At 29.1% G+C, this 13,936-nt stretch overlaps 1 protein-coding gene across 12 annotated transcripts in view; it reads left to right on the top strand.

Moving 5' to 3' along the window:
- Positions 1–13,936, top strand: part of LOC143252762 (uncharacterized) — an 85,639-nt gene that overhangs the window by 56,126 nt on the left and 15,577 nt on the right. For all 12 annotated transcript variants that reach the window (XM_076505408.1, XM_076505404.1, XM_076505406.1 and 9 more), the window contains 6 exons: positions 669–766; positions 2,202–2,320; positions 3,092–3,164; positions 4,947–5,177; positions 6,239–6,332; positions 13,367–13,513. In XM_076505408.1, the coding sequence (XP_076361523.1) occupies positions 669–766; positions 2,202–2,320; positions 3,092–3,164; positions 4,947–5,177; positions 6,239–6,332; positions 13,367–13,513 (762 nt within the window). The remainder of the gene's footprint in view (positions 1–668; positions 767–2,201; positions 2,321–3,091; positions 3,165–4,946; positions 5,178–6,238; positions 6,333–13,366; positions 13,514–13,936) is intronic.

Raw genomic sequence — 13,936 nt, 5'->3', positions numbered from 1 at the left:
AATCTGTAATGCACTCTTCTAGTTATCAATTTTTAATACTCATTACTACATCTAATTTCAATGTAACTGAATTGTTCAATTCTTGTTACCAAATTTTTAATAATCTAGCTGTTATTAAAGTTTGTGAAAATTATTAGTTTCATCATAGCTAGGATTATCAGAGTATCATTTTTAGAATTGTTTAATTTAGGTTGCTTAAAATGAAATGATTTCAGTTCTTTAATCTGTTAAGTATTGTGCATATTATCAGGAGAGCATCAAGTTCAATCTCATACATGTTTTCTTCTTTAAAAAAAAATTAAATTATGCATTGCTATTCAAATTAGCTATTTGTACAGAATTACAGATATTCAATCCCCTTCTTTTCAGTACATTATTTTGTTTTTAGGAAATATCTCCTTAATAGTGTTTTTCTTGTACTGAACACTCGTGGATCAAAATCTGATTTAGTTTTTTTGTCACCTTTTTATTTTCATAAGCAATAACAACATTAGGTGAGCATGTAAAATGATTATGAAGATTGTAAAACCACTGGTTTGACATTTCATAATGTCTTATGTTAGAGTGAAATATCTGGAGCAAAGCACAAGAGAGAGATTTTTAAATGTTTAGAAAGTTAATTATTTAAACATGCAATTTATTTTATTTTTTTCAACTTAATTTAACAGATGGAACACCTGTACAAAATAACAAACAGCATTTGCTACCAGGAGTGACTGAGAAAGATCTTAACCTATTCAAAAAAGCCCAGGAAGATTCATTATGTGTAAGTTGGTAAATAAAGTAAATTGCTTCTAATATTATCCAAAGTAACTTTCATGTAAAGGTTTAAAAGCACGAAATATCTGTGGGCTAATAATTTAAAAAATACATTTCCCCGTAGATCATTCAACTGATTTTATTAGTAGCATTAACTTTTTAAATTATGACTTAAATTTGAATAGATTAAACTAGAATAACTAGTAGTTTCAGAGCTTTATAATTATAGAATGCACTTCTGTTGTTTTGAAATACTTCTGGTGTATTTTAATAATACTTGAAAGAATTGTACGTTCTTTGTGATTTAAAAAAGAAGCACTTTGAATATGCTGAAATGCTATAATTGTTTTTCATGTTAAATACAGGATTTTCTACTAGTATAAGAATTTTAGTGTTTTTACTCTCTTTTTTTTTTTTTTGTCATTTCACCACACACACGTGGCTCAGCACGGCCAGGTGGGTTAAGGTGTTTGACTCGTAATCTGAGGGTCAGGGTTTGAATCCCCGTCGTGCCAATCATGCTCGCCCTTTCAGCCATGGGGGCATTATAATATGACAACCAATCCCACTATTTGTTGGTGAAAGAGTAGCCCAAGAGTTGGCAGTGGGTGGTGATGACTAGTTGCCTTCCCTCTCGTCTTACACTGCTAAATTAAGGATATCTAGTGCAGATAGCCCTTGTGTAGCTTTGCTCAAAATTCAAAAACAAACACTACATGCGTGCGAGCACACACACACTACCAGAAATGACAGCCAGTTCTTGTCCCCAAGTAGTAAATGACTATACACTAATAAATAGAATTTAGATAAAGCTATTTTTCAAGCAGTTATTTACATTTTATATCTTTATTCTTACTATATAATTATGAACTGTGTATCATTTGGCTTTCTTTGCTTCCAAACATAAATATTACAATTGAGAAGTACCACTGTGTTCAGTTTTTTTCATAAATTAATTTTGTAATGAATTAATCATCAATTGTTGTTAATGTTATATATGTAAAGATATAAAAATCTTAGGATAAATCCTTTAACTTGTGGTTGTGTATGTTTATCTTTTCTCAAGTTAAAGAGCATTGATATTTTAGTTTTCCTTCAATAAAGTCTAAAAATTAATAAAGCTAATTTCTAATTATTTATAAATAAATCAGCTATGTTTATTACTACATTAAATTTCAATGTAAAATTATTGTGCAAGTTTTATTATCTTCAATCTCTTTTTATATATTTAGAACAGAAGAGTTATAATGTTGTGTATATAGTTCTTTAATTGAGTAACTTATTAAACTGGTGTTTTATTTCTAAATTTTTACCCAGCATTAAAGTAATTTTGCAGCATTCGTAGTTGATGTAATTTATTTCAAATATTTATGTATTAATAATCTAAAAAAATATCTACAGATTTCTTATTTATCTAATAAGTTATCTCCTTGAAACCATAGACTATTGTACGTGAAACACCATTGGCTGAGACTCTTGCTCGTTACCCTATGGCCATAGAGTTTGGTCAATATGAGATTGAGACATGGTATTCTTCTCCTTTCCCACAAGAATATTCTAGGTAAAGTTACATTTCTTTTTATTGCTGAACTTATACTGTGGTGTGTTGAGTTCAAAATTGTCTTTGAACGTAAGTGAAAGGAACAATAATTGTAATTTAATATATAGACTTCCATTGGTCAAACCTGAACCATTAATGATAGTCATTAATATGGTTTTAATGTAATGCAAATCTTAGAAATGAACAGGGAGGCCTTGTTTGTGTGAATTATTTTCATTATGTTAAACATGCCACATGAAAGCAACACTTTGAGTTAATTTTTCTTTGCTAGAAGTGTCTAAAATGTTATTACTTTCTAAAAATTGTGAAATATAGTGTGTTGTGTACTTTATCCCCAAATTTTGGAACAAGAGACTTTTTATTACTTTTGTAATATTCGTATTTTTATTTTATTTTTTGTGGCCTTGCAAGTTGTTCCACTTGCAATTTGCATATTTTAGAATATAAATTTGTTGCTAAACATGCTTGATCTTTAAGTCATGGGGGTGTTATAAATGTATGGTCAGTCCCACTATTTTTTGATGGAATAGTGCTCAGTTGTTCAGGGTGTATGTTAAGATGACAGACTGCTCTCCCTCTAGTTTATCTCATCAAAATTAAGGAAGGCTAGTGCAAATAGCCCTTAGTTAGCTTTGTGAAGAATGTAAAAAACAAACTAATTTATGTTTAACTTTCTATTGAAGATCTGTTAGAACTTCTAAAAATACAAATGTTTTTTAACCTCCTTCTGATAATTATAATTGAAAATCCTAATTGTAAATTGTTTATTAGATTACCTAAGCTTTTCTTGTGTGAATTCTGCCTCAAATACATGAAAAGTCGAAGTGTACTTCAAAGCCATAGGGTGAGTCTAATTCATTATTTTTTAATGACTGGTAATCATTTTGGACATACTCAAACATGAAGAGAAAAATAGTTTTATGAATAACTCTGGTATCATTGTGAGAATCAATATATTTTTGAATTTTCAAATTTATTGTATGAATTTCATTAAAAGGTATTGAATTGCTTTTTCAGTTATGACAAATTATCGTAATCTGTTATGGCAACTGAACATTCTAACATTAAGATTTTTCATAAGGTATTGAATTTTGAATGAAGTTTTGCTTGTTTTGTTTACTTGGTATCTGAAATGAACAAAAAGCCTACTGAAACCTTTTGTTTAGTAACACAAAAAATAAGTTTTTCTGTTTTTAAGATAAATACATTTGTATGCTTCTTGGATATTTATTACTGTCAACAAAGATTTTAAATTATTAGCTGCTTCTGATGTACTGTGGAAAGTACCTCAGTAGTGTTAATTATATCTTATATCATGCAAACAATAATAAATTTTGTAAAAAGTGCTTAAGGATTCTGTTTTTCATTTTCATTTGTCATAATAATAACCTTCAATAGCAGTATAATAATAAATATTTCAGCTCCATCTGAAGTGTATGAATCCACTAAAGTAACTGATTTACAGTATCTGAATCCTAATTATACCTTATTTTATATTAGTCTTGCTGTATAGGAATGTTAATGTTTGGTAAAAAGTTTGAAATTAAATCACTAGAAGAACTTGAATCATACTTTCAATTGATAAAGGGGTCTTTATGTGTGTCTTGTAAAGCAGAATTACCACATTTTATTATTTTGTTTGTAACTGTTAGCATTATGTAATTGGAGTATCTGTAGATGATTTGTGTAACTGAACTTAAGATTTAAAGTCTACAGTGTAAAATAAAAAAAAAACTTCTATTGAAATAATAAGTGAAAGTTTATAACCAAATTGATAAATGTTGACAGTTATATGAGGATTTTTCATGCAGTAATTTTATATTAAAAGTTTTTCAAACTATTATTTTATTAATTCTGTGTTTAATGGGTACTTGATATTTAGTTTTTTTGCTAAATTATTGCCAGTATTGAAGAGTAATTTTAAAAAAATCCTATTTTATTTATTACACATTATCTGTGAAGTTTTGATTTAACATTTATTTTTTCCTATAGATATTACGAAATACTGTTTTAACATGGTGTGAGGAAGGTTGAGTTTTCAAACTATTATTTTATTAATTCTGTGTTTAATGGGTACTTGATATTTAGTTTTTTTGCTAAATTATTGCCAGTATTGAAGAGTAATTTTAAAAAAAATCCTATTTTATTTATTACACATTATCTGTGAAGTTTTGATTTAACATTTATTTTTTCCTATAGATATTACAAAATACTGTTTTAACATGGTGTGAGGAAGGTTGAGTGAACTAAGGTTTTATGAGATAATATTCAAGTGGTGCACTGAGAGTAAACAAAAATTATGTTTATTTGTTTTTTTTCATTATTCATGTGTAACATTGTATGAGATAATTAAACCATTTTAATTACTTTGGAGATATGGTGCATTAAGTAATAAATTTTCTTTCATCATATGGGATAAATAAACATTTTAGGAAGTATGATGATTTTTAATTTATATACTGAGTTGTGCATGTCATGAAACATTTTACAGTGATAAGCTGTAATTATTATAAAGTACATTATGAAGAGTACCTGTGTGTATTCTGATCATGGAATACTTTAATTAAGTGCTTAAATATTTTTAACCAGAAAATAAGTTACTATATTTTTATTTTGTTTTTGACAGAGAAAGTGTTCATGGACTCACCCTCCTGCCACAGAGATTTACAGAAATGATGACTTATCAGTCTTTGAAGTGGATGGAAACATCAACAAAATCTACTGTCAAAACCTGTGTCTTCTTGCTAAACTTTTCCTTGATCATAAAACCTTATACTATGACGTTGATCCATTTCTCTTTTATGTTCTTACAAAAAATGATGATGCTGGATGCCATTTTGTTGGATACTTTTCTAAGGTAATACTTCCAACGTTTTATTAGGAACATGTTTTTTTTAGTTTCTGTTAATGTAGTTTTTCTTTGGCTTTACTTTGGTTATGAGGGGTGTTACTTACAAGAAATTTAGAAAATTGAAAAATGTATTCTTTTTAAGTAAACCTGTAAATACAAATTATGTAGGAATAATGTTTTTGTACTTATTTTTAAGAACATATAACATTTAAAATACTTTGATATGCAAGTGACATTATAAAATACACTTTATTTTCAAAATGAAATAATGTAATCTCTGCATGCTTGTGTTTACACATTTTACCTTAAGGAATTATGGGTTTATTTGGAAAAGCTCAACAAAATTTAGAAGAAATGAAGTTTTACACAATTTAAACATCATAAAGCTATCACCATAGAGTCAGCAACAATCACCTAAAGGAATTATTTTGAGGGACTTATAATTTAGTTAGAGATTCAGACTGAATACATTAATTTGCAGATAAATCTTTAATAAAAACACCTAATGAAAAAAATTGATTTTTTTTATGTAAAGATTACATGAAATATTTATGTCTTGTGAAAGAACAATGCCTATTGTGAGTAATTCTGAAGAAATGGGCAAAACGTACACACCATTAATGCAGATGGAAAACAATTTAAAAACTTTCTGTATTGATCTTTTCCAGTTGTCTGTTAGTGCACTTGAAGGAGTTTATGTATATCCAAGGTGGTTGGATATATTAAACATCAAAAGACAGTTAGTGATTAATTAGTTGTTCATAATTTGGTGAGTTAAAAGGGGTCTTTTATATTAAAGCAGAAAAGTTATCTTGTAATTGAGCCAAGTAGGAGTAATACTATTTTGTTTTCAGTCTCGGTAATCCCAAACCAACCTTACCCGAACATTTATCTCATCAAATTGGGTGAATAATCAATCTGACAACAGAGATGGCAGCCAGTTCTCATTTTTGAGTAGTAAGTGACTAAACACTGACAAAAATAATTTAGATAAAACTATTTTTCAAGCAGTTACATACAGTTCATACCTTTATTCTTACTACCAGTTGTGTATCATTTGTTTCTAGGAGAAACACTGTCAACAGAAATATAATGTTTCCTGTATCATGACAATGCCACAGTACCAAAGAAAGGGATATGGACGATTTCTGATTGACTTCAGTAAGTTTTTTATTTCATTTCTTACATAAATTATGCCTAATCTTAACCCTTTGATACCAGTATAAAGGCAGCCCCTCGTGAGACAGAATTATACCATTTGAATAAAAACAATTATAGAAAATGAGCTCTTAGTCATATTTTACACAAATTACAAAAATTTTAAACTTTAATTTGTGGTAAGTTTTAGTATGGTCCTATTGAAATCATTGAGGTTTGAGAATTTCCTAAATTTGTCTTAGTATAATGTACGCAAATAATCTGATAGGAGAAAAGTCATAATGATGTTGAGTAAAATAGTTTAATTTGTCATTTTTGCTTGAATACAAGTGTAGTTTTTATCAGCTTTTTATAGCCAGTCAGTAAGATTTCTCAACCTTACTTGTCATGGTGTGATGTAATTGCTTACATTTCACCTTCAAGAAGTCACACTTCTGACCTAAACTCATTGTGAATGTTCTCAACCTTACTTGTCATGGTGTGATGTAATTGCTTACATTTCACCTTCAAGAAGTCACACTTCTGACCTAAACTCATTGTGAATGTTCTCAACCTTACTTGTCATGGTGTGATGTAATTGCTTACATTTCAGCTTCAAGAAGTCACACTTCTGACCTAAACTCATTGTGAATGTTCTTTTCTCCATCCATTTGAACTGTAAAGACAATAAAGCTTCCAATTCAGTGGTGATTTACATAACAGTCAGTAAAAGTAATAAAAGCTAAACTTGGTGATATGTTGTTACGAAAAATAGTGCCTGTAAACAACTTCTGCTACAGTTATGGTCCTTATTTTTATTTTTTAAGTGTTGAAAAAATATGCTTATCATTGTCTACTTTATTTTAATTATAATATTCAAGTATGGTAAGATAATAGTTTTTTCTAAGAACAAGTTTAGGTGGTCCCAGTTAAATCAGTTTGCACTTCATTATGTTCAGGTTTTGTTTTGCTGAGAAAGTCATTGTGTTCAGCCTTGTTTGCATTAAACTTTGTAGGCCTAAGTAACTACTTGAATTACAAATAAAAAATCTAGAAGGGAATATATAAATGAATATGAAGTGGGTTTAGAAGTTTTATATCTGATGAAATATTCTGATTAAGAATTTAAAAACTTGGCTCATTATGATACTGGCATGGTAAAAAATTATTTTTATTCTATTCCAGTTATTGTAAATATAGCAAGAGTGCATGCTTTCTTTTTCAAATCAAAACAAAATAAAGTTTACAATTTCATAAAGTAAAAACTATGTAAAAGTTTTAAAGTAATATTGTATGCAACAAAAATTTGCAACAGAAGTTTGCATTTTTATTTATTTATTTAAAAACATAACACAATGAATTTTTTTTTCAAAATTTCAAAGCCTTGAATTTTTACAGTTTCACAGAGAAGTAACGTATGTTACTTACAGAACTTACATAAATTGTTGAAAGTAATTCCTAACTTTCAGATTATTTCATCCAGTACTATATTTTTGTATTGCACCTTAACAAACCATACAACAGGTGCATTGAATAGCAATACCCAGGTCTCAAAGAGTTAAAAGTACTGACTGAATAGGCTTATTGTATATTATATTAAGAGCCTAAACACAAAAATATTTTCTCAGTAGAGAAAGTAATTATCAGGTCATCCTTTAAGTAATGTTCGATTTTAGTTTCAGAAAAAGAGAAAGGATTTCAAACATTTTTAATGTTATTTAATCAATAATGTATGTTCCATTATTATTCATTACTTCTTGCCAATGATTCACAAGCTTCTGAATGTCGTTTCTATAAAATTTTTGGGGTTTGGAGGAAAAGAATGTAGAGAGGGTAGTTTTGACATCTTCATGTATTCCAAGCTCTTTTTCATCAAGACAGTTCAGCAAGCTTTGGAATAGATGATAACCAGATAGAGCAAGGTCTGGAGAATAAGGAGGATGTGGAAGTTTTTCCCAGTCTAGCTCTTCAGTTTTTGCAGAGTGTGATCCTTGCTGTAAGGGGCTGTGCATTATCCTGGTGTAACACACCTTTACAACTGACCAAAGCAAGCCTCTTCTTTCAGTGCAACATTTATGTGCTCTAACTATTGATACTAGAAATCTGATGTAATTGTAACATTGAATGGCAGCAACTCAAAGTGGATCACGCCAACAATATCCCACCAAATGCTTAACAAGACTTTCCTAGGGTGGAGGTCCATTTTGGACTGTACTTTAGCCAGTTTACTTGCACTGATCCATTGTCTGCTGGGCTTAACACTTTTATAATATATCCATTTTTCATCTCCAGCCACTAAACTGTCCAAGAAAGATTAGTTGTGTTCACAAGAGTGCAGAGAAGTGCAAATGTCCACTCTTACTCTGAGGTTGGCTTGTGTCAAATCATGGGAAACCCATTTTCCAAGTTTTGACACCTTTCCAAGCTGTTGCAGATTACCGTGAACTATTGAATGGGTTGAATTAAGCTTCTGTGATATTCTTCAACTGTTACAGCACAATCTTCATCAAGTACAGCCAGTAGCAAATCATCATTAAACTCAACAGGATGGCCTGAATGTGGTGCATCACTTAAGCTGTAGTCACCTGATCTTAACTTCTGAAACCACCTTTGATATTTTCTTTCTTTGAGATATTATGCACCATAAACATCTTGAATGTTTGTAGTTTCTGCTGCACTATTGTCTGTTTTAAACTCACAAAGCATTATATGCCTAATGTGCTCCTCAGACACATCCATATACATAAGGATTTATTTGATTAATGATCTGAAAAAGTAGAGTTGGATTACTTTCTTTTCTTTGTCTGAAAATGTTTATAGATGTTCCACTACATATTTTAGTCATTAAAGCCTTCTACAGAGACAGAAATGATGATTCACTTTGTGTATTAAATTTTTGGACATTACTGATGGGATGATCTGATATATTAAAGAAAATAATAAAATTCATACATTGCAATGTTCTTAAATTTTAATCTTCTTTTAAACACACATTATTGGTGTATAAAATCAGGAAACCAGTTGTGGCTCAGTAATTAACATCAGAATTCACTTATCCATTTATTAAAGTGAGTGGTAGGTTTTAGTTGCCCAAAGATTATTAGTGGAAAAAATGCTTGATGTTTTAATAACTTGGTGATTAATTTGTTTATTGATAAATTAATACAACAGTAGATTGATAATTCAGGTATATTTTTACACACGAAATGTACTGAAACTGACAAGTAAATGCTTCTCCTTACAAGTATACATTGCTGAAGCTTAACAAGTAACAACAAAACATTCCCTGGTGGAACAGTAGTAAGTTTAAGGATTTAAAATACTAAAATCCAGGGTCCAGTTCCCTGTGGAGGACCCAGCAAATATTCCATCATGTCTTTGCTCTCAAGTAACCAAATAAAACTGCAAAACACCACTTTTGAAATTAACACTGCTTCTCTTTCACAAGTCTCAATATATTCTCTCTTCTGCTTCTTCTTGCTTTCAACATAAAATTGTAAAGTGGTGAGTTCTCTCAATTGTTTGTTTGATAGTGACACCATTTTGTACACCCTTAACAAGGTTACAAAGAACACAACTGCCCATTGGTTAAAAACAGTGGAAATGCTTATTTTTTACATGGTTGATAATGTGGTGCTACTTCATTGGTAATTTGGCCATTAAATGAAATACATCCATCATGGACCTGACAAAGAGATAAGTTGAAAGTTTCAGTTATTATTTACCATATAGAGATGGACTAGTCTGTTTTGCATGTCCTTGTAACATTATATAACTGTCAAAACTATAAGTACTATAACTGATTATACTCAATTCACCTTTACAACATTTGGTAAGTTTTTAATGGACTTTGTTTTACACAAGAATTCAGTCCTTGTAACCCAATTGAAAATGAAAGGAGTTCATGAAATAGTTTTAAATTTGTCTTGAACAATCCTAAAATTATATAGTTTTAGAAAAGTAAAACATTATTCACTGAATAGTTCATATGCAATGTGATTTTCAGTAAGTAAATGTTTAATTTTATTTTCCATTTTCTCTGTGAAATATCATTAATTCTAGATATTATCATCAATGTATATTGCAAAGAAATTACTAAATTTAAGAAATGGATGGAAATATGTACATATCTTTTACATGTTTCTGTAATATTTTGTAATCTTCTTTTTGTCATATGCATAATTTCACATCTTTAGCTTTTTACTTAGTTCATTTTTAATTTTCCTTTCCAGTTTTTTGTCTTTTATTTTTGATGCAGGTATGCAAACCTGTTCATGCCAATGTGACCCCATGGTTATTATAGAGCAAGGGTTGTTCATAAATTCTTTCACTAAAGTTTCTGCACGTGAATGACACCAATTTGTTTAGACTACATCAAGTTAAATGTATACAATTATAAAATTTTGAAATATACCTTTATAAACACAAATAATCCATAACAAAATAAAATATAAACATAAAACCTAAATATAGTCTAACTGTTTAGCAAACTAATACTTCTAACACAAAGCACTGTGCTTAGGTACACCTCAAGAGAACAATAGACATAGCTTCTTTTCTGTCTTGTGCTACAGATCCATATGCTGTAGAGGTTTCTTCAAGCTATAACTGAATAGTGCAAAATTAACTGTTTTTATTGGTTTTAAGCATGTCATTCAACTTCAAACTGTCACATGGCAACACAGCTTTGATTTTTGGAAGTGGGTGTGGTTGACCTCGAGCTTAGTGATACTAAAATGTAAAACCCCATATTGAGAAATTCTTGGACATTTTCCAGACACTAATGAAAGACAGGTGAAACCTTAATTTGACCTTCTGTGACAACAGTCTTTATTTTGTTCTTACAGTATCATGTATAATAGTTTGTAAAGTTCAGACTTGTAACTGCAAGTGGATCAAACAACAGAAAAACCTGGAAGTTTATTTGCTGTTTTAAATGTTTCTTTAAAAAAAGTTAAATGTATATAATAATACATGATGATGAGGAACCCACTTGAAGTAAAAATGTATTCTCAAGACAGCTGATATGAGTATTAGCACTTTAATCAAAATAAAGTGCCAATACCCATACCAGCTATCTTGAGAATACATATTTAATTAAAGTACATTCATAGTAAAGTGGTTCAATTAAAGTTTGAATGTAACTTGGTAATATGCACAGAAAGGGTTTAAAAATAGTGTCAGTGATACCTGTGGTTATAAGGTTAATAAGATATTCCTACTAATTACTTTATCAATTTAACTCAGACTCTGAGTAATCTGAGTGCACGGCAATTTTCATCTTAAAATTACACATACTTTTTTCTTCATCTCACATTTTCTTAAATCTACTCACTTGTAATGATGATTGTAGCTCATAAATAAATTTTTACTTATTTCAAATATCATTTATGGACAAAAAATAACATGCAAAATATATGGTGTTCTATAACCATTATAATTTAACTGACTTTCTAAGGTATAAGTGCTTTAAAATAGTTCCCTTGATTGAGCTGAAATTGGTGATAGCAACTTTCAACATGTTGACTAGATAATTTAAAAGTTGTAATTGCTAACTTGTTCTAATATCATTCAGAAAATTAAAACCTAGGCTTTCTGTTGAGTATAAATAAGAGTGAACATCAGAAAGAATTATTGGAATTTTTTGAAAGATGGGATGTGATAGGAGGACATAGCAAGTGGGTTTGACATTGTGTTTTGTATCAGTAAACAAAGAAGCTTGGAGAGTATAAAGGTAGATGATGCCTTAGTAATATCAACCTTAGGACTTTGTATGAAAGATATTAAAGAAATAGAAAATAGATGAGTCAGAGTGAACAAGTGTCACATGATACATATAAATGAAGATTTGAAATGTTCGTAAATATTTTGATATTAAGATATTAAAACTTGTACAATAATAACATTTCAGTTGTAAACTTTGTTTTGATGACAAATTTATTGACATGTATTGATAATAAATATGTTTAATTATATTTTGAAGTTGTGACATGCACTCTTTGACTTACTTGTGATGAGAGTGTTAATAAGAACAAAGCTTAGAACAGTGAATTTACATTTATTTAATTTGGTAAATACATATGTAAATTCTGTTACCTGAATCCAATTTGTTCTTGTTTTGTATCAGTCAAGCCCTGGCAGATTTGTTTGTCTTAGATATATTTAAAAAAAAAGAAGAGAAAAAAGTCTTCATTAATAATATTCTCTGCCAATTACACAGCTGAGGTAACTGATAAAAACTAGTTATCAGTTGTTAAAAAGTAATGTTTTATATTAATTTTATGTGTAGTATGTTTTTATTAAAAAAAATTTTTGGTTTCTTTTTCTGAAGACTTGTTTTACTCTAAGCCTTAGTAAAGATGCAAACTTCTGTAGGCTGATTTTGAATTTGGCATAAATACAGTTTATTACATCTTGCATCTAATATTTATATTGTTAGACTGTGGAATGAATCAACTGCTTTAATTCCAAACTCTGATTATCTCATAGTACATTTAAATATGCTATCATCGAAAGGAATTTTCATATTAAGCAAACTGTAAATAATTATTGACTGAAAACTGCAATGCTGGGAAGATATTACTTGGGTAGAATTTACAGAATTCAGCCAATCAAAACTAAATGAATAAATATTTTTTTTTAGGTTTTAATCTGTGTTTTTTGTAATAAATGTTTAGAAAAATTAAAATAAGTAGAAAAATGTACAGTTTTGTTTTTAAAAAATTAATTACAAAAATTAAAGTTGCCTGTCAAGTTTTCATGTTGTCAATGTTATGTATTTAAGAATTTAAAACCATTTACTCTTCTGTGTTCATTTTTATGGAAGTGTATTTGAGCTTTGTAACCACAAAAATATAAAGAAACTGATTACTGCTTACATCTAACTAGTTGAAATTTGCATGCACCTTTGTCATGAACATGGAACTGAGTATTTGAAAAGTATAAAATTGTTTTTCTTTTACCATGATTGTTTTTAATAATATAACACTAATATTAATAGACTAAATATGCATGAGTATAGTTTTCTTTTTGTAACTTTAAATATTAATCTCCTGTAGGTTATCTGTTAACAAGGAAAGAGGGTCTTGTTGGAACACCAGAGAAACCTCTATCAGACTTGGGTCAAGTCAGTTACAACTCATATTGGAAAAGTGTCATCCTTGAGTATTTGTACACACACAGGGAAAAGCAACTGAAAATAGAAGGTAAATATTTCTTATCTCTCTCTTTTTTTTTCTAATTATTGTTATACATAAAATAATATGTAATTGTTGGTTCATTCTGAGATAGTACTCTTAACTATTGATACAGGTGAAAGGCCTCATTGTCTCATTTGTTGACTCACATTCAAAATTTTATTGAAGTAATATTTTATGAATTTATGTCATTCAGTTTGGTATTAAATTGTAGATTATAATTCAGATTTTTTATATTATACATTGTTTGATTTCTTAATTGAAAAGTAAATGTTAAAAAACACACCTAAACATTGATTTTTTTGTGTGTCATGTGGTATGTTGAATGCAGCATTGATTTGTATTAGATGTTTGTGATGTCCAAATATAAAGTCTATAGTTTCTTAAAAATTAGGAACTTAAATTACCAATATTGACAAGCCATAATATAAA

The sequence above is a fragment of the Tachypleus tridentatus genome, chromosome 6 (assembly GCF_004210375.1).
Source record: "Tachypleus tridentatus isolate NWPU-2018 chromosome 6, ASM421037v1, whole genome shotgun sequence".
Classification (NCBI taxonomy): Eukaryota; Metazoa; Arthropoda; class Merostomata; order Xiphosura; family Limulidae; genus Tachypleus; species Tachypleus tridentatus.
Note: the sequence above shows the minus strand (reverse complement) of the source record. Positions and strands in the feature narration are given on the sequence as shown.